At 42.0% G+C, this 23,908-nt stretch overlaps 1 protein-coding gene across 1 annotated transcript in view; it reads right to left on the reverse strand.

Annotated features, from left to right (window-relative positions):
* The window catches only part of grb2b (growth factor receptor-bound protein 2b), a 68,792-nt gene that overhangs the window by 43,335 nt on the left and 1,549 nt on the right, over positions 1–23,908 (reverse strand). The window contains exon 2 of the mRNA XM_056288007.1: positions 21,101–21,353. Coding sequence (XP_056143982.1) covers positions 21,101–21,178 — 78 coding nt within the window. The 5' untranslated portion in view covers positions 21,179–21,353. The remainder of the gene's footprint in view (positions 1–21,100; positions 21,354–23,908) is intronic.

Consider the following 23,908-nt stretch of genomic DNA (forward strand, 5'->3'; position numbering starts at 1 on the left):
TATTCCCAGTGTTTCCACATCATTGCATCTTATTTCACCTATTCTTTTAAACTTTTATTTTTATTTTGTCTTGTATATTTAGTGATCATTTTATTATTTCTTTTAACTTTTACCTTACTGTTGCTGTTAATTTTTCCCTCATGCACCAACATACCAAGTCAAATTCCTTCTATGTTCTTGAGCTACTTGGCAATAAATATGATTGTGATTCTGAGATATAATGACCACTACTTTAACCTTGGACCAAAATGTCAAGCAAGAGAAATGTTGCAGGAAAAGACGGACAACAGCAAGGTCTGTGCAACCACTTACAAGCCAGAGAAGCTGCAAGCAAAGATGACCAGGACAAACAGCAACAATAATTCCTTGCTGGAACTGTACGATGAAATCCTTGAAGAAAACACTGACTTCACAGAAGAGCAGGCAAGCAGCCAAACAGAAGTGCAGGTAATTTATTTAATTTAATGTTTAGATAAATGAAGCTTTCAACTTGTGTTGAAAAATAAACCAGAAAACGATAATACTGTGATTTTGTAATACTTTTAGGTATGAGGATATCTCTCAGAGTCCTCGATTCCCAGGACTGAGAGCCCAATGGAATCCTGGAGATGCAACAAAATCCCCGTTTCCCAACTCTGGCCCAAATTGCACATAAATACCTGTCAGACCCTTGCACTAGCATTGACAGTGGGCATTTGTTTTCTGCTGCTGCGCATGTGGTTAATGAGAAAAGAAACAATCTGATACGAGAACCCAGAGATGTTAGTTTTTAAATCAAGGAAAATCTCCCCTGGTGCCCTCAAAGTAGCATACTTTCCCCCTAACCCTTGGAAAGAACCCAAAGCAAAAATGGGTGACAATGCAAGAGCAAAGAAAATGTACTTTACCTTTGTTCTATGAGGTAGGAAATCTATTCACTTTGTAGATTAGGGAACAACAATAGAAAACTCTTGTCTATTTGGATGAAAATGTAAACGTATACAAAACGAGTTGTTTACAAGGAAAACTCCTTTAGATACCTCCAAGCTTAAAATGACATTAGGGGTCAGTCTACTAGATGCCTTTTGTCAGTTTGTTTAATCTGCAGATTAAGCAGCTGTAGGCTTTCGGTTATATTAAAAAAAGTCTTTTTTATTTTCATATTGAGGGATGCCGAAAATACACTTTGTAACCATTCTATGAAGTAGGAAATGTATTCACTTAGTAGATTAGGGAACAACAATAGTTAAGTGAAATGTGAATGTACACAAAAGCAGTTGTTTACAAGGAAAACTCGATACCTTCATTCATTCACTCATTCATTCATCTTCAGCTGCTTCTCTAAGGTAGGGTCGTGGTGGTAGCAAGCTAAGTAGGGCACTTCAGACACCCCTCTCCCCAGCAACGCCCTCCAGCTCCTCCTGGAGGATCCCAAGGTGTTCCCAGGTCGGATTGGACATGTAATCCCCTCCAGCAAGTTCTGGGTCTACTCCGGGGTCTCCTACCAGTTGGCCGTGCCTGGAAAATCTCCAAAGAAGGCGCCTAGGTGGCATCCTAATCAGATGCCCAAACCACCTCAGCTGGCTCTACTCTGAGCTCCCTCCGGATGTCCAAGCTCCTCACCTTATCTCTAAGGCTGAGCCCAGACACCCTACGGAGGAAACTCATTTCAGCCGCTTGCATCCGCGAGCTCACCCTTTCGGTCACTACCCAAAGCTCATGACCATAGGTGAGGGTTGGAACGAAGACTCATGGTAAATTGAGAGCTTTGCCTCCCTGCTCAGCTCCCTCTTCACCACAATGGTCCGGTACAATGTCCACATTACTGCTGATGCTGCGTCAATTGCCTGTCAATCTCCCGCTCCATCCTACCCTCACTCGTGAACAAGACCCTGAGATATTTGAACTCCTTCACTTGAGGTAACAACTCATCCCCAACCTGGAGGGAGCAATCCACCATTTTCCGGTAGAGAACCATGGTCTCAGACTTGGAGGTGCCGACTCTCATCCTGGCCATTTCACACTCGTCTGCAAACCGCACCAGTGCGTGCTGGAGGTCTTGGATACCTTTAAGCATAAAATGACATGGGGGGCCAGTCTACTATATGCCTTTTTTCATTGTTTTATCTGTAGACTGAGCAGCCATAAGCTTGCGATTATAAGTCTTTATTTTTGTATTAAGGGACGCGCTTTACTTTTTGTCTCAATTACTGGTGTTTAACATGTCTGATTTGACATATGTCAGTGCATTTAATTTATTTTGAATTCTTATGCAAAACATTTGATTGGTTTTCATAGAACATGAAGCCTAAGTATAGAGAAATCTACCTCAACCTCATGCACTAAAAGTACCATAGTTGCCCCCCAACCCTTTTCCATTTCTTTATGAGGCATAACAGTCTACTGATATGCCTTTTATCATTGCAGCCATAAGACTGCACCTTCAGACTAAGCAGCCATAGCCTTTCAGTTCCATAAAAGCCTTTATTTTTGGATTGAGGGATACACTTTACTTTTTGTTTCAATTACTTGCGTTTAAAATGTTGACAGTATCCGATTTCAAATATGTCAGCAGTGTTACTTTCAAAATATAGTACATTAGATGTTACTAGTTACTTTCATTTGAAAGTCATAAGTTACTTTACAATACGACTGTCTGTAGAGTAATGTGTTATTGATTACACTACTTTTGTGTTACTTTAAATGGTAAAATGACTGCATTTATATAGCACTTTTCTAGTCTACCTACCGACCACTCAAAAGCGCTTTTAAATATATGCCTCATGTTCACCCATTCACACACACATTCATACACTTATGGTGGAGACTGCCATGCAAGGTGCCAACCTGCTCATCAGGAGCTAATAGGGGTTCAGTGTCTTGCTCAAGGACACCGGTGACCACACTCCCCTCACCATTACTGTTAGGCAAATGGCCCCCAGCCCTTTAATGGGGCATCTGTGGTCACCACTTTGCGGTATATGACTCTGTGTATAGGGACCCTGTATAGCAGTAGGAACAGTTTTCGCCAAGGTAACCAAGTCGCCACACACTGCTTGGTTACCACTATCCATCTGTGGAGAAAGGTGACGGTGACGGTGAAGAGACAATATCCACTGCTGTGGCGCATGAGTTAACAACACGCCTAACAGAATTACTGCTATCATAGATGCCTTCATTCTCAACAGCTGCAGGTATTTGCAAAGCTGCAGTTTGTGCCCCAAATGAAACTGTGGTATGCAATTACGAAAATGCCGCTATCCTGCACTGAGACAGGCGAGCGCGACAGGTGAGCGAGCATAATTCCAGCCTCGGAAAAGACAACTGCTCACTCGGGGTTAGCCAACTCTTTTTCAGATTGATGGAAAAGCCCAAAGAGATGGAAATTTGTTAGAAAACTGTATACGAATTAGGCATACTAAATTTTGGATGCAAACATAGTTCGCTCATAAGGGCCTCAAGACTGATGCAGATATAATTCAGATAAAAGAAAGGCAGGTCAGAGAGAATTATTCTCTGTAAAGGTGCACCACATAAGCAGACAATCACTAAATGCATCAAGATGCAAAGTAAGCAAAACCTGTGTATAAGCCTTACAATTTAATAGCAATAGAGCGCTCAATTAAAGCAACCATGAAAAGAGACGTCACGCTCAGATCAACATAATCAGGGGAACATTTTTAGAAACGTCTTCCTTAAATGCATGATGGGAAATTGCATGAACCATTGCCAAAGTCTTCTGTGCATTCTGCACCTCAATTGTTCTTTATTACGAGCCAGCTACTCTACACATCACTGTAAAATGACTACATTGGAGTCAAAATGTAAACACTTAAATTTTGAATCTAAATCCCACAAATAACTGTGCCAGATAACAAGAGGCGAAGAAATTAATAAGATTAAAAGATGTTAGATTAACAGAAGTTAGAAAACTTGAAACTAGCTGTAAAGACAAAAAGAAAAAAAAACAGGGAGGTAGTCTCAACAGCTCTATTTGCCATTTGCTGATCCGATAAGCAGTACATGCACTCACACACAAATGCAACGGCAATAATTTTGCCTGTGATATTCAATGAACAGGACATTAAAGCATACCTTAAAGAAAAACAGATTATTACTTACACAGATTAAAGCACTTACAAAGAGAAAAAAAACCTGGCGAAGGGCTTTAATGGTCAAGAGATTTAGTTGTTGTTCATCTAAACATTAGAATGGGGAAGATTCGTGGTCTAAGCTTCAACCATGGGATGATTGTAGGAGCCATATGTGTTGGTTCCAGCATCTCAGAAACTGCTGACCTCCTGGGATTTTCACACACTACGGTATCCAGAGTTCACAGAGAATGGTGCAAAAACAAAGCACCTGGTGAACGGCAGTTCTGTGGGCGAAAACACCGTGATAAAGAGAGGTCAGAGGGAAATGACCAGATTCGTTCATGCTCGCAGGAAAGCCATAAATACTCAAATAATTAGCAAAGAACAGGCAAGTGGGGCTATAGTGGGTATGGGATTGCCAAAACTGGATGACCAAAGATTGGGAACATCGCCTGGTCTGACAAATCATGATTTCTGCTGCAACATGCAGATGGTAGGGTCTGAATTTGGTGGAAACAGCATGAATCCATGAATTAATCCTGCTTTGTGTCAACAGCTGGTGGTGGTGCTGCTGCAATGTGGGGATTTTTTTTTCATAGCACACACAAGGCCACAGCATACCTGAGCATCACAATCACGGCAACAACGGCACCACAATACGGCAATTTTTCTTGAAACTGATTAAGAAATGGTTTATTTCTTTATCCTGAGGTTGTTTGTGTTTCTACCGTCAGCGATGACTGTCGTCTAACACTCGGCCAAGTATATTTTTCTGTACAGTGATGGATTTTCAAAACCTGGACCATGTCCACCGAATTAGCGCACTGCTAAGTTCCTGAGCGTGTGCAGTGTCTTGTTCATGCAGAAAAGAAACTTGTTGCTGTGGCCGTATGTGAACACATTCAGAGAAAACCAAAATACCCACGTTGTTCGTAATGATGAGTTACGTTGGCCAAAACAAGGACACAACTCTGTGACCTGGTTCAACTGTTTTTTGGAATACAATGGAGTTCTGTGGCTTGCAAAATATTGCTGTGTCTGTCATTGGCTACAACGCGGCTGCTGGTCAGTAGGTCAAGGTGATATTTTGGGAGAGTGGTCGTCCCTTAGGAACGCCATCTTGTGACAACCATGAGGTAGCGCTTTCTGTACATTTAGGGTCAACCATACGGTAACAATTTTTGATGGTTGCAGATTTTGGTGTAACATCAGCAAAAAAACATCTCTCTCATCTCAAACCGAAAAACAAACACCAAAGGGCCGAGGTGTCCTACATGTTTGTGATTTTGAAATTGTTGTGCAAGAATGAGAGTTCGTACGTACTTAGTACTAAGTATAGCGAAAAACTATTGATTTATTTTTTCTCCCCAATTGTACCTGTCCAATTACCCCACTCTTCTATCCTGTCCCAGTCGCTGCTCCACCCTCTCTGCTGATCTGGGAAGGGCTGCAGACTACCACATGCATCTTCTGACACATGTGGGGTCGCCAGCCGCTTCTTTTCACCTGACAGTGAGGAGTTTCACTAGGGGGACGTAGCACGTGGGAGGCTCACGCTACTCCCCCCAGTTCCTCCTCTCCCCCGAACAGGCGCCCCGACTGACCAGAGGAGTTGCTAGTAAAGCGACCAGGACACATACCCAGATCCAGCTCCCCACCTGCAGACAGCCAATTGTGTACGTAGGGATGCCCGATCAAGCCGGAGATAACACAGGGATTTGAGGTGGAGATCCCCGTGTTGGTAGGCAACGGAATAGACCGCTACGCTACAGTGCTCTGTAGCAACTGCCAGAGGAGAGGAGTTGGAACAGGTTGTGACCAGGGTGTGATGGGTCTGCAGTGATGTTGCCTGCCCGTTTCCTGAGTCTGGAGGTGTATAGGTCCTGAATGGAGGGCAGGCTGGCACCAATGATTTTCTCTACCGACCTAACTGTCCATTGTAGTCTGTCCCTGTCCTGTTTGGTGGCTTGAATCAAACCAGACAGTGATGGATGTGCAGAGGACAGACTGGATGTGTGTGAACTGAAACGTGTGAACACACACACATGAACAATGGCATACAGTGATGAAAATGTGTAAACGAATCTTGGACAGTTGCAATGAGGTCACATGTGAACTGTTAAGACAGATAAAAATGCCAAAATCCAGAGCTGTTCTCCATGGGTCTATGAGAATTAGACAGCATCATAGATGCTCTGACATTTCAGACGTCTTCCAGTATTAGACGAAATGAGCACTATCACTATCGTCTGAAAGAGGAATAATGCTTAAAACTGTGACAAATTGTTTAAACACCAGTATTAATTATTCTGCACAAAAACATTGTTAAACCCGATTGTGTTGTTGTGCCTCTCCTTTGCTCTTTCTGCGTCTAGTTTCACCTACTTCAAACAAAGCACCATGCATCAAATGTCAGTTGCATGGGACTATTTTGCATTTACAGATAAGAACAAAAAGTAGGGCAAAAGTAGCTGTTTGCAAAAGTTTCTCTGCATAAAAATCAAGGATTGTCAAAGAATTTTACTGCCAGATTAAAGGATTGCCAAAGAACTTCCCTGCAAGTTTAATTTGCTACCTCGAAAAAACACCAGATAACATAATACGATACCGTACAATACACTTTATTGTCCCTGTAGGGAAATTTGTCTTGGATTTGAGAGCTGCACATCATATAGCTGCCTTGACAGTAGTAATAATGGTAATTAAAAAAAACAAAAACAAACATAACATACTGTAGCACATCACAACCCCAAACTACACTGTGTTGCACATTAGACAACCAGTGGTAAGAACAAACAACATATTGCACAACACCTCTCGCATAAAAGCTATTGCACAACTCTGCAGCTCAAATAAAAGTATTTAAAATGTTAACTGAGGTAGGCACAAGTGAGTTTTTAAAGCAGTTGCATTTACAATGGGGTACTCTATACCGTGCGAGATGGATCAGACAATATTCTCTGTGCTTGCCTGAGAACAGACTGCTCATATATTGACTTCAGGGACCGGTGTTCGTTCCTCCCCATAACCTTCATGGCAGTCTTTACCAGATGAGCAAGCTTAGATTTTAACTGCACAGATAGATTGCTATACAATGCTGAGATCCAATATATGACTATGCTAGAGCCTGACAGAATATCCCCCCCACCCCCCTTTTTCTCCCCAATTGCATTTGGCCAACTACTCCACTCCTCTGAGCCATCCCAGTCACTGCTCCACCCCCTCTGCTGATCCGGGGAGGGCTACAGACTACCACATGCTTCCTCCGATACATGTGGAGTCGCCAGCTGCTTCTTTTCACCTGACAGTAAGGAGTTTCACCAGGAAGGGACGCAGTGTGTGGGAGGATCACGCCATTCCCCCCAGTTCCCCCTCCCTCCGAACAGGCGCCCCGACTGAGCATAGGAGGCGCTAGTGCAGCGACCAGGACACATACCCACATCCGGTTTCCCATCCACAGACACAGTCAATTGTGTCTGTAGGGACACCCCACCAAGCCGGAGGTAACACGATGATTCGAACCGGGATTCCCGTGTTGGCAGGGGACGGAATAGACCGCTACGCTAACCAGATGCCCCGAGCCTGATAGAATATAAACATAATCCTCTGATCCACCCTAACAACCTTGAGTCTGCATAAAAATTGTAATCTCTGCTGTAAACAAGAACACAAACTTTCAACAAGGGCCTTCCAGCTAACGGTGTTGTCCAAGTGAACACCAAGGTACCAGTAAGAGCAGACCTGATTGATGGGTTCGTCATGTATGACCACTGGACTATGATCCCCCACTGACCTGGGGGGGGGGTCCAGTACCATCGCCTCAGTTTTTTTCTTTCTCACATTTAAGATGAAATGGTTGGCATCACACCACTGCGCAAACCTCTCTATTTCAGTGAAATGTCTTTGTACAGTAGGCTGAGGATAGCAGTGTCATCTGAAAATTTTTAAAATTTTGGTTTCTAGGGTGGCTGATCATACAATCATTTGTATACAATGGGAAAAGAAAAGGTGAGCTGACACAACCCCGAGGCACACCTGTGCTTATTAATCTGGGTTCTGCAAGGGTGTCGTTGACCCCGAGATGCTGGATTCGATTAGTCAGAAAGGAAAAATACCACTTAATTATAAACGGACTGACACACATCTGTTTCAGTTTCAAGATTAGCGGATGTGGCTGAAGCGTATTAAAAGCAGAGCTAAAATCGACAAATAGCAGGCGTGCATAGGCCTTGGGGTCTTCCAAGTGCTTAATAGTCAAATGGGTGATACTGTTAATGGCATCATCCGTGCCCCGCCCCTTGCCTGTAAGCAAATTGGAAGGGATCTAGTACAGAACTGACCTCTGTTTGAGTACAGACACCATGTCTTTTTCAAAGCATTTCATCACAATTGAAGTCAAAGCCACAGGTCTAAAATCATTATTTTCAGTTGAAGATTTTTTTGGAACTGGAATGATGATGGATTTTTTTCCAGAGGGCAGGGACAGTGTTTGAGTCCACAAACCACAGGAAAACAGGGCACCATGCTTGGGTGAGCTTTTCTGCACGGGTCTTTTAAGACAAGCGCAGAGATGCCATCTGGCCTGTGGATTTCTTTGTGCATACATGTATAAAAAGTGACTGACTCTTGTGTGAGTCAACCGCCAGCCTGAAGCTTGAATCAGTAGCTGAAATGGTTTCCGGCACATTATTACATTCCAAAGAAAAGTCCTGCATTTCAAACCTACGATAAAAATCGTTCAGCTCATTGGCTTTTTGAAGATCACCAGTGATGATGCGCTTCCTGTTTGCATTCACATTGATTATAACCTTCATAGAGTCTCATCGGTTTTTAGAGTCCATTGAGATAAAAATTCTGCTCTATAAATCTGCTGTTGCTTCCTTGCATCCCTCAGCATCTGGTTAAGTTCCTTCTGCACTATTTTCAAACCCGCTCCATCTTAATTTCTGAAAGCAAGTTTTTTTTCTGATCAATGCAGCCTTTACCTTAGTTTTATAAGGCTTATTGTTGGGATACACTGCAATGTCCTTTCTGGTAATCACACTGTCCACACGAAATTGTATGTAGTCTGTTATTATTTTGGTGTCTTCATCGGTTTGCAAATCATGTAAAAGGTCCCAGTTTGTAGCAAGGAGAGATCCCTTTAGTGTCTCTATGCTATCTCTCAACCATACAGTCACTGTCTACTTCATCTGCTGTGTACTACTGTTCAACGCTGTCTTGTAGGTTGGAATTCGGTGGACTGTGTTGTGGTTGGGATTTGACAAAGGGGGCTCTGGTTTAGCACTGTAAGCATTTTTGATGTTTCCATTACATTTGTCTAAAACTTTGTTGTTTCGTGTGTCACACTTAACACATTATTCAAAACCAGGGAGAGACAGTTCTGATTTACAGTGATTAAAATCCCCTAAAATGAAAATAGGGGCTCCTGGTATATGTTGCAGTTGCTGGTGAACACCGTTTGCTATTCGGGCAACAGCTCTCAACGCATTTCCACCAGGAGGAACATACACCACACAAATTATAACGTTTCCGAACTCCCTTGGAAGATAAAAAGGTCTCACAGAGAAGCGCAGCAGTTCAACGTCAGTGTTGCAAACAGACTCTCTCACGGTGTAGTGACTGCACCAACTGTCACACAGATGCCCACCCCTGGACTCTTCCCTGATGTTTCAGTTCTGTTCGCCCGGATGAGACAGACACCCTCCAGCTCGACCAGAGAATGCAAGCCGAGCACAACCTAGCAATATCAAAGTGCAAGGACAAAACTTGCCTTTCAGTCTTTTCCACTTCATCACTGGCTGCAGTCTTCCATCCATCTATTATCCGAACCGCTTATCCTGCTCTCAGGATCGTGGGGATGCTGGAGCCTATCCCAGCAGTCATTGGGCGGCAGGCAGGGGAGACACCCTGGACAGGCCACCAGGCCATCAGAGGGCCAACACACAGTCATACCTAGAGACAATTTAGGATGGCCGATTCATCTGACCTAGATGTCTTTGAACTGTGGGAGGAAACCAGAGCACCCGGAGGAAACCCACGCAGACACAGGGAGAAGAGGCAAACTCCACGGGGCTCGAACCCAGGGCCTTCTTGCTGTGAGGCAGCCGCGCTAACCACTGTGATTGGCTGCAATCTTCAAAAATGAAGATGATTTTTTAAAAAATATTGTCTTTTCATTGAAAAGCACATATTTGAAATTAAAAGAATTTAATTCATAAAACTGTGATTTTAAAATATATGAAAATAAATGTAGTAATCTGAAATGTTCCATTAGATCAAGCATTTTTCCTGTGCATCCCGAATGAGTACCTCAATTAAATTAAACCATAGCAATCTAATATGAAATCAGTAATTTCAGCTATTATCCAATATACAGCCCTGTAACACTTGGGGACAATAAACAACTTGGCTTTTTGACCGGCCATACAGTTTTAGAAAACTGCACTGACAGTGGCAGGTACAAAAAAAACATATCAAAAATTAACTAAAACTTAAAAAAAAATAAAAATCATTTCCGAAACGTTATATACGGCTTCTTTCACTACCGGGAGGCTTATTTGATTGGATTCCTAGAAGAGATTTTTAAAATCTCCTCCTTGAAGACGAGGCGCATGTTCCCGGATTAACAGATTATGAAATCTTCCTTAAAGACTCACGTCTTCAATGTTAAGAGAAAAGATGATGTAGCGATATTTCATCATGATCAAATTGCTCTCCCTGTCAGGCTATCATGCCCCAAACCAAACCCTGTTATCCTTTCACCAGTAAAGCTTTAAATAACTGCTTACGTAGAAAGTCTGGTTGGTCAAAACGCAAGTGGAAATTACCAGTAAACTGCTGTGCAGAGTCAGCTTTGGCTATGTGCTGACCATTTAACTGTTAACTCAGCCTACAGCTGTTGTTCTGAACCCTTTAAATGCCAACTTTTAATTGTTGGGAAGCAGGACAGAGATAATAATCACCATCACCCTCTTCATTCTCATGAAGCCAAACTATTGAATGGTTTGTGTAGAAACTTTGTTAATGATTAAATAAACAAAGCTCCTACACAAAACATTCAGTGCATTCACAAACATTCTGACGCACACAGACAACACATTGTTTGGAAAAATACAGAACTAGGGCTGTGCAATATAACGATATATATTGTGTGACGACAGAAAAACGTCTACCGTTTCATATTATGCTCATCCTTTATCTCGCTGTGTTACAAGTCACACTCTTTTTACGGCAATATTTCTCCCCATTTGGAGTTTGTCCATCTTTTGCGCTTAATAAATTTACTCTTGGGGTGTCCGGGTAGTGTAGCGGTCTATTCTGTTGCCTACCAACACAGGGATCGGCAGTTTGAATCCCCGTGTTACCTCCGGTTTGGTCGGGCGTCTCTACAGACACAACTGGCCGTGTCTGCGGGTGGGAAGTGGGATGTGTCCTGGTTGCTGCACTAGCGCCTCCATCTGGTCAATCTAGGCGCCTGTTGGAGGGGGGGGGGACTGGGGGGAACAGCGTGATCCTCCAACGCACTACGTCCCCCTGGTGAAACTCCTCACTGCCAGGTGAAAAGAAGCGGCTGGCGACTCCACATTTATCGGAGGAGGCATGTGGTAGTTTGCAGCCCTCCCCGGATCGGCAGATGGGGTGAAACAGCAACCGGGACAGCTTGGAAGAGGAGGGTAATTGGCCGGATACAATTGGGGAGAAACAGGGAAACCCCCCCCCCCCCCAAAATGTACTCTTATTGGATTTTTACTCGCAAAGTTATTATTGCACTTACAGTAACGTAACTAGTGTAGTTGTGAACTATCCCCTTTCTGTCTCGCTGTTGAGCTCCATGTGTGGAGGGGCTGAGCCCCGCCCACGGCGAAACAGAAAGCAGAGAGAAGATGCGAAACTAACGCGACCATAAATGACAGCAAAACACAGCATTGAGCAGACACTACATTTATGTGTCTTACCTAATTTATGTGCACTCGTTTACTCTCAGCTCAGTGTGAGAGTTTCTACTGCGTTCTGCTGTCATTTATGGTCGCATGACTCTCCTCTGCTGTCCGTGGTTCAGCGAGGGCGGAGCTGCCCCCCCCCCCACTCACGCTGCGTGTGCACAGGCTGGGGGGGGCCACAGGTCTTTTTATTCGCTGAATTTACAGAAAATGTGCTACATCGTGATATGGATATGAAGTGACCTACATATGGGATTTTGGTCGTATTGCACAGCCCTATGGAGAACCCAACAAGTGACACCAGTGTGAATCAGAGAGGATGAAAGCAGGGACTGGCAAAACAACAACCACCATCTCTGTTGCTGCCACTGTTGAGAGACTTACTGCGCTCTGAATAAACAAAACATTAACAGTCCTGTCCATCTGCAAGAGGGACCGTTGTCTCCAGAGAAGTAGAGCCAAGAAGTATTTAGTATAAGAAGACAGACAGCACTGCTGACTTGAGCAAGAGAGCAGTGACCATAGACATGTGCATCCCCTGCTGCTGCCATGTAAAAAAAAAAAAGAAGAATACAATAAGATAGTTTGGAAAGGCAACTTTCTCAGACATTGTAGAACAGCTTTGCCAACAAAGCAATGATCTAGAAAAGAGCGTATGGTAAAGTTAGACCGCATGAGCAAAGCATGAAGTGAATTCAGACAGCCTGAGCAAAGCCAAAAGGTTGGTTTGGCGATGGCATTGGAGCCTAGGATCCAGGTTTCAAAGAACACGCAAACTTATCATTCACTTTAAGACAGCACAATGATGTATAAAATACCTAAAAAACCAGACTATGCCGTTAATTCCACTTCAATACGCATACTGCACGGTAACTAGCTGTCCAATTTACAAAACCAATTCAAACTAGGAGAGTGCACTTAGTAGACTGCAGATCCCCGCTATGCATATCTCCCCTTCTCCGGTGCCTGGACTTGGCGACAAACCACACCCTTTTTCACCGGGAGATGGGGGGGGGGGTATGGAGGCACTGCCTGCATAGCTCCTCTTCGCCGGTGCTAAGACTTGGGTGAAAAACCAGCTGCGGATTTAGCCCTCAATTGTGTTATAAAATGGATTTTTCTACAGGTTTTGAATCACTGCAACCACAAGAGGTCCTTGATCATACAGTCATAACTGTGCACAACAGTTATTACGCTGACAGGCCCAGTAGTATGTGAGATTAGCAGTGGACAGACACACACGGACAGAAAACCCAGTGTTTTGCCTGTCATTATAAGACTTTTGCGCAGCGCCCAACTTGATTGAACGGGAAATATGGGGGAAAAAAGTTTTTAAAATTCAGCGCTCAAGCTGAATAAAATTAACCTAATAAAAACGTTCTGCCGGTCAGTCTGTGGATGTGCAGCCTCCTAGGCGGACCCTCGCATGCCAAGTCTAATATGAACTTGCACTTTCTAAAAAGAAAAGGTTTGCAATGCGACCATTTTGGTCTGACACTAACCCCGTCTTTATTTTCATAATATAATAAAGCTGGGTAAACCGTTTAAGATCACACATGCACGACTTACATCTACAGTTGACTCAGATCAGGCAGCAACAAGAATATGCAACAGAGGAGGCTCGCCCACTGAGGAAAGGGAGGATGACCCTCCCTAAAATTTCAGAGAAAAATACATGTAAATTTAACAGACTAATCTGTTAAAATACTGATATTACTTTTAACACTTCGAAGTCACAAAAATCATATCTCCAAAAATCGTCTCCTAATGTCAAAATACCTACAGCACCCCTTACCTCAATTGAAAGTTATTGTACTTTCAATTGAGTTAATGGACAGCAATGTGGGGCTTGGGGAGGTCCGATCTCTCCAAGCCCCACATTGCTGTCCATTACAAACGATTGTTACCCCAGTGGCTCCTGAGTCCTGGCTTTTAACAAGGGGGTGAATGGCAGTAAGGGAGCACGAACCTCCCTTTGGGCAGGTCTAGCCAGAGGCTCTGGATTTAGCGCCTAAAATGAGTGAACCAATCAGCGGAGCTGACTGCGCTGGTGAACACCCAATCAGAGTTTTGAGGGAGGGGGGTTATCGATGATACACTAGAATAATGTCCCAATGGAGGATGTCCTCCCTAGCCAATCAACAACCAGAATACAAGATTGACATCGGGTTGATCCAATTGATGTTCCAGATTTCATCTTCAATTCTCTACCGCTGTATTGTACACAAGTGTGACGAGCTGGTGGTAGAGTGACAGCTAGATTATAATAGTATATTAGAAAAGAAATTATAACGCGCAAACTGTGCTACTCCTTTTTTCAGATTTACGCTTTTCTTTTCTTTTTTAAATTGAGCGGTAACAGCGACTCTAATCTGAACTTATAAGAGCCAAAGAAAAGTTGAGTATAGTATATAGTTTTATTTAGTCGTTTTCCCCAGTGCTTTTGTCAATCACTATTTAACTGCCAAAGCTTGTTTTATATTGCTATTTCTCTGACTAGACTTCTTCAATCCTTTACTTCCCTCTTGCTCTTGGAAGACCGGATGCAGCAACAGGCCTCACAGTAGCTATGAAGATAATTTCCCAAAAGCAGAAGAACTCATAACCAGTTAAGAGTACTTAGATTACTTTTTTGTTGTAACGTGAAGGTAAGATTGTACTAATTAGAACACAAGTCACTAAAAAGCATACAGTTTGATGTTATCACAGAGTGGACTGCATCAACTCCACACACCCCTTTGAGTTGATCCATCCATTATCTGAACCGCTTATCCTGGTCTCAGGGTCGCTGGAGCCTATCCCAGCAGTCATTGGGTGGCAGGCAGGGAGACACCCTGGACAGGCCGCAAGGCCATCACACACACACACACACACACACACACACACACACACACACACACACACACACACACACACACACACACACACACACACACACACTTTAGTATGGCCGATTCACCTGACCTACATGTCTTTGGACTGGGGGAGGAAACCGGAGCCCCTGAAGGAAACCCACGCAGACACGGGGAGAACATGTAGACTCCACACAGAAGACGACCTGGGACGACCCCCAAGGTTGGACTACCCCGGGGCTCAAACCCAGGACCTTCTTTCTGTGAGGCGACTGCGCTAACCACTGCGCCACCCCTGATGATTTCATATCACTGTAAAACATTTTTTGTTGCGACATTTTTAAAATTCAATTGGCTTAAAAATGTTGTACTTTTAAAATTCACTTCAACTCCACCCCAAGCCCGAAATCACCAAAAGGCAGCCTTGAGCAAGAAATACGCAAGAAAAGTCCAAGAGCCCCAACTGACGTAAAATATTTCTGCTCACATGAGCAATGCTATAAGTAATAATTAGTGCCCAGAATTTAGTAATCCGTGCCTTTGTTTTTGCAATCTGATTAAGTGAGCAAGATGATGAATCACCTTGTTCATTTCTAGGTAGGGCTGGAGAAAGGCACAGATAAGGTTAAACACATTATCATACTGAATATATAGGTGTCAGTACATCATACCTAAAATGCAAAACGTCGTCACAGATTACACTACACAATCAAGGAAACATTAAATTGAGGGTACGGATAAGGGTACGGTTTGTTAAACTGAGGGGGGAAAAATTCAAATTTGAGATCTCACAATATAAAATCACGGAGAGATTTCAAAACCAAAAGTTTGGATTTACAAATCAACTTCCTTTTCTAGCAACAGTACAGTCTTCTCAGTGAGAAAAATCTTCAAGTGAGGCGAGTTGGTAATTTACGCCTGATTACCAATCTCAAGAACACAGTCTGGTGTGCTCACGCAAATGAGTAAGAGTAAGCCAGCATGAGGCTTGTTCCATCATGTTTCTCCCAAGCCACCTGGAGGGAACCATTCAGACATGGGGCTGCTGTATGAGCACTAAGTGGCCGACTAAAAAGAAGAACAGAATAAAAGAAATGGAGTGGGGGGGGGGGGTATAGTACTCGCTATAGCAACAACATAATTCCAATTCATGCTGACCCTGAAACTGGAACAGTGGACCGCAGCCATCTAACAGGTCAGCTGAAAAGTAGACAATGCTAGAGGATGAAACCATCAAATTTCCTTCCCCATTTCAGATTCTATTTTGCTCCAGAAAAAGCTATTAACTTCTCCTAAAACCTCGGACAATTTTGGTAGCTGTTAAAATGGTGCACAAGTTTTTTGCACCGGTAGAATTATTCTTTGTAAGACGCAAGCACATTTGAAAACCATCACTACTGGTTTACTCAAAGCACTTGTTAAGAGGTGTTTCACAGACTCTTCAAATCCAGCTAAGCCTGCAGAACAAAGCCTTTCTAGGTGGGGGAGGGGAAAAACAACATACCCCCCCCCCAAAAAAAACAGGACCGCTGTCTGTCAGGGTTAACGTCCACGTCACTGAAGGCAGGGTGATACAATTCTGCTCAACTCCGGATCACTTCTCCACAGCTGTTGCAGCAGCTTGATTATGCTGAAATTCAAGGAAATACAACTCAATTCTTTTACCAGTCACCACTTATCAGTTTAACAAGAAAATGTTGGGTTCTTTCTTCTAGGAGGTCAAATCTAATACGTTTTCATTGCTGAGGCTTTGAGGATCATCCCCCCCTTTGATAAGACAGTGCTGCGGCTTAGGGCGGTCCATTAAATGTTGTAGCCCTGCACATAGTATTCCACGCAAGTGTTCTACACACAACAAGAAGACAAAAACTAATATGTTTTCATGACAACACAAAACCTCTTCAGTTATAATGCATCAGATAAGTGAACTGTGTGTACAGTTCTAGCTTAAAAGGGTAGTTCACTTTTTGGGGGATTTGGACAATTTTCTGGGGTCTAGGTAGGGCTGACCCGAATGCTTCGAAGCCTTCGATCGTTAATCGACAGTAAAATTAGTATTTGAAGTCCCCTCAGAGACAACAAACTGCATGATGAAGCCAGCAGGATGACAAAAAAACAGTAAAGGATGATGGGTTGCTATGGGGATGTATTGTTTGCCGAAAAAACAATAAAATTATATAGTAAAAAATTGTTATATTAAATAATAACACACACACACACACACACAAAATTGTGTTTCAATTTGTGTAGAAATATAAAAACAGCTGTTTGCCATTGTCAGCATAATTTGCCGGTGTCGTCTGACTTTACCGTCTTAAACAACAATTATGAGATCCGGTGTCCCCCGTGAATGCAGCATGCTAGCTCTCGTCTCTTCTACGTCCAATGCAACATCATAGGACGCGACTTGCAGTCGATATTCGACACCCAAAAGAAAGGTATTTGGGACAGCCTTAGGTCTAGGCGACCATTTTTCTGTGCATAGACTCTGAATGCAGTTACATACATGCACTCAGCTCCAGCAGTCAGCAGTAACACTGAAGCCCGCGAGGCAGCGACCCCGTCCCTCCAATAAGGCAGAAAGCACTTCTAGTTACTCCAAAACAATGTGCAGAGCTAATATATGTATTCTTGGGTTGTACAATTTAGAATTATCGGATTATTCCACCTTTTTTATGATTTCTACACCCCATGCAAGCTTGTGCAAAGCAAGGCAAATAACCAGGAAATGAGTACCTCCTACTCAATATTTATTTTTTCAATCCAGAATAAAGGCTAGAACGTTAGTCTGATCAATCATACAAGCCAAGAACACACATTAGCTTTGTTTTGGAGTCACTAGAAGTGCATTTTATTGCTTATTTTTTTCTAGAGGACGGGATAGCTGCCAAGTTCACTTCCATGTTACTGCTGGCTGCTCGCGAGAACCACTTGTTCATAACTAGTCAAGACAAGACAAGTCGATTTTATTTGTGTAGCCCATTATCACAAAGTACAAATTTGCCTCAGTGGGTTTTACAGCAATACTACATCCTGTCTTTAGACTACTCCTTTAACAGTTATACTTCAATGTGTCTGTACACACATAGCATGCTCATAGATATCCCGTCACTTTTTTAGTCTATTTCGGTTTAATTCCTGTGTAGCTGTAGACGCGAGGCTTCACAAAGCAGTCAGTGGAACAAACATCTTTCTACACGACTGTGGGACATGACACAGTAACACAGACAGGAACGATCCCTGGACGAGGAAAATCATTAGTAATACTTGTGAAATTCTGTGGTATTTCCCTTTAACGTCTTCATGATCTTGAAACTCTCATCCATCAAACAGTTTGAGCTAGTGATATTCAAACCAAAAACCGCCGGTAAGGCAAATTAGGGGAAAAATACTCTTTCCTCTACAATGCAAATTTAATCAGAACACATAGGCCTATTTAGCTTGGTATTTCCTGAGCTGATACAGTCCCCGGTACCTTACAGCCTTTTTTCCAAAACTCAATATCAAATCAATCATTCGGAGATAAAACATGCAAAATTGACATCAACTTCCAGAAAGCACAGCTGATTAATCCATGGCTGACAAATCATTTATTCAAAATCTGGAGTAAAAGTAGCATGGCCCTGTGCATCCAAATTAGGCTTACAGATGGTCATTAACGGATAAACCAGGTAGGCAAGATGAGGTGAGCTGCCTGTGAAGGCCTCCTCTCACCACCAAACAAACCGCATGCCTGTAGCAGATATTAAACACAGCACAGTTTGTAGGCGATGGCCTACTTAAAAAAAGCTAGTATGTAGATGCGGGGGATGACATGATACTTCTCATACCGTAGGAGTGCAGAGTCACATGTACGTGATTCAACCGCTCATGCAAATCAAAATTCATGTAAACTCTTGGCCTTTACCTACATTTCATTGGTTTGACTCTCTTCTCTGTTCCTCATTCTGTCGAATGTAAAGAGGCACTTAGGGTAGCATGTGGTGATCTGGCCTCAGGCTTGCAACTACTCCTGCACAAATTTTTGATTCTGACGTATATTGCTCCGCTGCAGGTCTAAAGCACTGCCATAAAGCCATTTGCCTGCTTTTCCACCTTGATTAAAATGAACGTTGAGCTCTATTGGCGCTCCTTGGTAATTGTTAAAATTAGGATGGCATACTCACAAAGGCGGACCACCTCATATTCATAAAGTTTGAGAATCTCAAATCTATGGGAGGACAATACTTAAACTGTGTGTGGCAAGGTAGTCCTTTATCAACAACTGATCTTGTTCTACTTCTTAAAATCAGAAAAAAAAAAATCAGTAGGCCTGGCAGATGCTGCATGATCATATTACCGACTGGACCTTGAATAAGGGGACACTGAAAATGAAATGGGATCAATTACAGAGCTGCAGAGGTTTCTTGTACACACAAGTATCTGTTGCCCGTGCAAACAATCTAGTGTTGTGATCAAAACAGCACTAAAGGTTACACTGGAAACACGCAATGATCAAATTTAAAGGGCATCTTAAATATTCGTCCTTTATAAAAAATGGGTTTATCAAACGCTAACCAGCCCAACAGTGTTCTTTCAAATAACCACCCCAGCTGTGGGCGGCCCGTTACAGCGGGACTAACCTAAAAACCAAGGGATTAAAAAAGCACCAATTAAAAAAATAATAATAAAAGCATCAGCCGTTATCAAATGCTATTTTTTTCGGGTATTCAGCCGTAAACACATTTCCTAGAAAAACGCTAAGGAAACACAAAAGTTCTATCTAAATTTTCCGCAGCCCCGCCAAACGCCTTCCCTTTACAGACTCACAGACATTAACCGTAGGGATTATGACAACTGCATGTAAAATCCCACAGTACTTATGTGGGAAAACTGCTTTGTGCCCTTCCTTCCGTCTTACTATCTCACCAAGCTTTGAGAAAGACATTAATTTTTTAGGCAAAAAATAAATAAATAAATAAAATAAAAATATATATATATTTGAGGTTTTTAAGTTTTAAATAAGCTACTTATTCTTTAGGACCCACAAATGTGAGGTTTCAACATGAGAGAAGCGCTTCATAATGTAAGTCGTTCCATTTTCTGCTTCTCATTAGTTCTCCATCATCTGCACAGTTTCAATAAAAAACAAACAAAGGATTCACCCCTGTAGAGCCCAACAATTACACTGCTTTACAGGCACTGTAATAGGCCTCCAGCTTTTTTTATGTTCTCTTGCTTTTGTAATAACCATCTTTAAATAATGAGTAGTTTGTAGCAAAACTACCGTTAACAATTAGTTATAATAGAAACTGACAGCAACATATGCACTTAAAATGATATAATGAGAAAAACTCTTTAGAATCTAAAATGAGAATTTAGACTGTTATCAAAATAAAAAATTACACTTGGTTCATAACTACAGTATAGCGTTTTAAGATAATCACGCAATGATAGAGACCAGAAGTCAAAGATTGCAAAAAAAAAACCCCCAAAACAAAACAATTTCCTCTCTTCACATGAACTATGGGTTGTTAGTCTCATCCTCTTTGGAAACATGCGCACAATTTCCTCAAATATTCTGTAATCATGCAAGCGTGTGTAACAGACATTTACCATTACTGCAACTGCTCTCGAAGATGTTTAGTAATATATTGAGCATAATAAGTTTCGGACAAATCAAGACCAAGGGTATGGTTTAAAAAAGACTAACGAAAGATTAGTTAGGTAGGTAAATTATTAGTGGTTGGCACTTTTTAGTCTGTCAATAAAAAGGAAAAATCAAGAGTTTTAAACTGTTCATCAACTCAAAGTATGACCTCTTACATGGTCATTTTTAACAGTTTGGACAGAAGTTGTGTTTTGGGATCCAGAATACTCAACAGGAGAAGAACACTTCAGACCTTGTCAATAGTAAGCTCTTCCATGGCTTCAACAGGATGAGCGGCAAAGTAAATGTTAAGAGATGACCAGATCACGTTTTAATGATGGACGGTCTGTCATGTCAGAACTGAACTGTTGTTGACAACAAAATCTAATTTAAACACTGCCGGTGTGAGATTCGTATTTTCAGTAATTAATTACCCTTTGGGTTAAATTCATTTTAACTTACAGACTTAAGGCGTATCACATCAGACTTTAGATGTGATGTTGCAGCCGATTTCACAAACAACAAACTGATGTGGGAGAAATAAAAGTAAAGTCAACAGCGGTAAACACATGCCATAGCATCAGATGATAGAAAATAACTTACCTTGAGGATTTCCCCACGTTTAAAACTAAGCTCATCATCAGCAGTGGCTTTGAAATCGTATTTGGCAATGGCCTCCATGGTTCTTGTATCTCGTTGTAAATGTTTTGTCTTAGTTGTGCGTTGTGAGGACTGACTGAAAATCAAAAACTAAGATCCAGGATCCTATGGGTGTTTTTCTCTCCCGAGTCTCTCCTCCCGTCTATGACCCGCTGCTCTGAGGCTTGGAACTCACATAAAGGTCACCGTAAGATACCTGCAAACAAAACCAAAGGGACACTCAACCAGGGAAAATTTAAAATTGCCACTAGGTGTCCAGATTAGCGACAACTCAATGATCCGAGTGTAGAGCAACTGACGGGGTTGGGTGGAGCTAATGGCCAATGTTCACTGTAAGAGTCTCAAATTTGTGCCATAGCCGAAACAGCAACTTTTTCCAGTTTTGCAATGTTCAGCGGGCACTGTCTCATGCACGGCATGTTTGCTGGAGAACCCTCTTTTTGCCGCAAGTCCCTGGATCTGCATGCATCAGCGAAACATCAAAATATACATTTTATGAGTGTTATCTAGACATTTAACATGAAATGAATGTATCATATAATCTAAAAATAAATAAATAAATAAATTCAGTTTCCTGGAACACACCACTTCTATATATTAAAATTTTTCTCCTCTTTATAGATTTCTCTGTAACCTTGTTTGTTTTCTGCCTTGTCAGCCCTGTCTCTCCTCATATGGAAGAAATATATGTAGCACTATCCATTAAAACAAAAACCTCTTGGATCCCTACGTGATCTGCCCCCATAGCGCCACACGCATTGTTTTGACAAGCTAGTTGTTATTCACCCTCTTTTTGAGGATGGCCTGCTGGTGATATCATTCAACATTAAAGGTCACATTAGCATTGCCCACAAGTTTGAGTTGCAATAAATTCCTCTGAAAACACGGATAATGAACGCTTCATTTTGGAGGTAGAAAAATTCATGAAGTTGTATGACTATGACAGTCATGCATCAAAAACCCATGGAACTCCATGGCTGCCATCGTTGGAGCAGAAGCTGAGTTACTTCACAGACACTCAGCTACTTCTTCAAGTTGATGATTCATTTGTGGTTAAAAATGTTTAGCACAAAAGATGTACCATCAATATAAACTCCCATTTCTGAGAAAATATCATTCGAAAAGGGAGAGGAAAAAAAAAAGCTTACCGTCACTGAAGCTAATCATTTTCAGCAGTACAAGTAATTAGCAACAAGTCAAAAGGAATACTTTTCATTTTAAAACACTAAAATCATAACAGGACATTTTTATGCCAATAATATGCATGTTCGGTGAGGGCTACTCATCCATCTAGTCTTTTAAATCTATAACCCCTTCAGTGCAATTCATTTTGACAAAGAAATTTATGTCCTCCTGCCAAGAGAGCTGCTCCATATTGCCTACATGTACCAGTACGCACTGTTTGAGAGTTTCTCAATGGTGGAGATTAGAAAACGAACATCTCAGCTAATCATTCTTGTAGTTTTTGTTATCCACTGACCTTAATGGATGGTGAAAGTAAGCAAGTTTGCTGTAGAGGGCTACGTCGACACTGACTACATTGGTGAGTATTGTGTACATTACAGAGATGCCAAAGCTACAATTAATACATAGAAAATAAGGTTGGAAATCAGTAAAACTTCCCCTAAAGCAACTCCTGAATTATGCTTTGTGACCGTTTCTACCAAAGCATTTGATAGTAATTTTCTTAAGAATCTGTAATGTCACTCCCGAGTAAAGTGACTAGAGCTGCCGTAGCCTGTTATATGAGCCTGAAGAAAACTTGAAAGAGCTGCCAAACTAATCTACTCTCAAATTTGGTTTTTAAGGCAGGCACCTCCTCCCCTTTGATTTAAAGGTTTAGGATCTTGTTTGTTTGACCTCTTCTCCCATGGCAACTGAGTTGACTGGCTGCTCTACAACACCACTGGTGGTCATTACAATCATGAGCCAGATGTGACAAGACTGAGCTGGAGGGAACGCACATGCGATGAGGGCAGTGGACAATTGCCTTAAGGATGTCAGTGCAATCCTTGTTAACTGCAGACCTACAATGAGGTGCCTGTAAAATGCACAAATGTAAAAAAAAATCTCATCCCTGTCTACAGTATCTGATGCACTCAAGTTTGTTTGCTCATTACTGTCGGCTAGATAGCAAATGACTAAGTAACCTAAACATATTAGAGGATAAGATGCAGAGTTTTAAAGTCGTCTGATACAGTCTGCATGAAAATGAAACAGGCGTTTCAGTGACATTTTACTCAAGTATATGTAAAAATAATGTTTAAAGAAATTACACTATGAGAGATGGTAAAATAGTTCTATAAATGTGTCTAGTGGTGCCTTGGGGGTAAAAAAAAAAAGTACCACGGCAACTAGAGGAAAGATAAGATGTGGTGATTTCGACAAGCCATAGATAGGTTAGAGCTGCTAATAGTCACCTCTGCAGGCATACCAATATGACAAGGGGTCGAAGCCATCATGGTATTCTCACCACATGGTCATGGTGACATGGAGATTTGTTTTTTTTTCCATTTTTAAAAGAAGTAACGGATTCCCGAACAAACATCCACCAAAGCATGTAACCAAAATCAGGGATTTGACAAAAAATAAAAAAATGAATCGGCATACTTAGCAGTAAGATGAATGTGTGTCGTGTGCCGAACACAATGTGTACATCTTCAACTTTCTTTTGGCTTAAGCACGAGTTTTAACTGAACATTTGTCTCCTGCAATCATTAAACAGGCAAAGCCCAGCGAAACAATATCACA

This window comes from Lampris incognitus, chromosome 10, assembly GCF_029633865.1.
Source record: "Lampris incognitus isolate fLamInc1 chromosome 10, fLamInc1.hap2, whole genome shotgun sequence".
Lineage (NCBI taxonomy): Eukaryota > Metazoa > Chordata > Actinopteri > Lampriformes > Lampridae > Lampris > Lampris incognitus.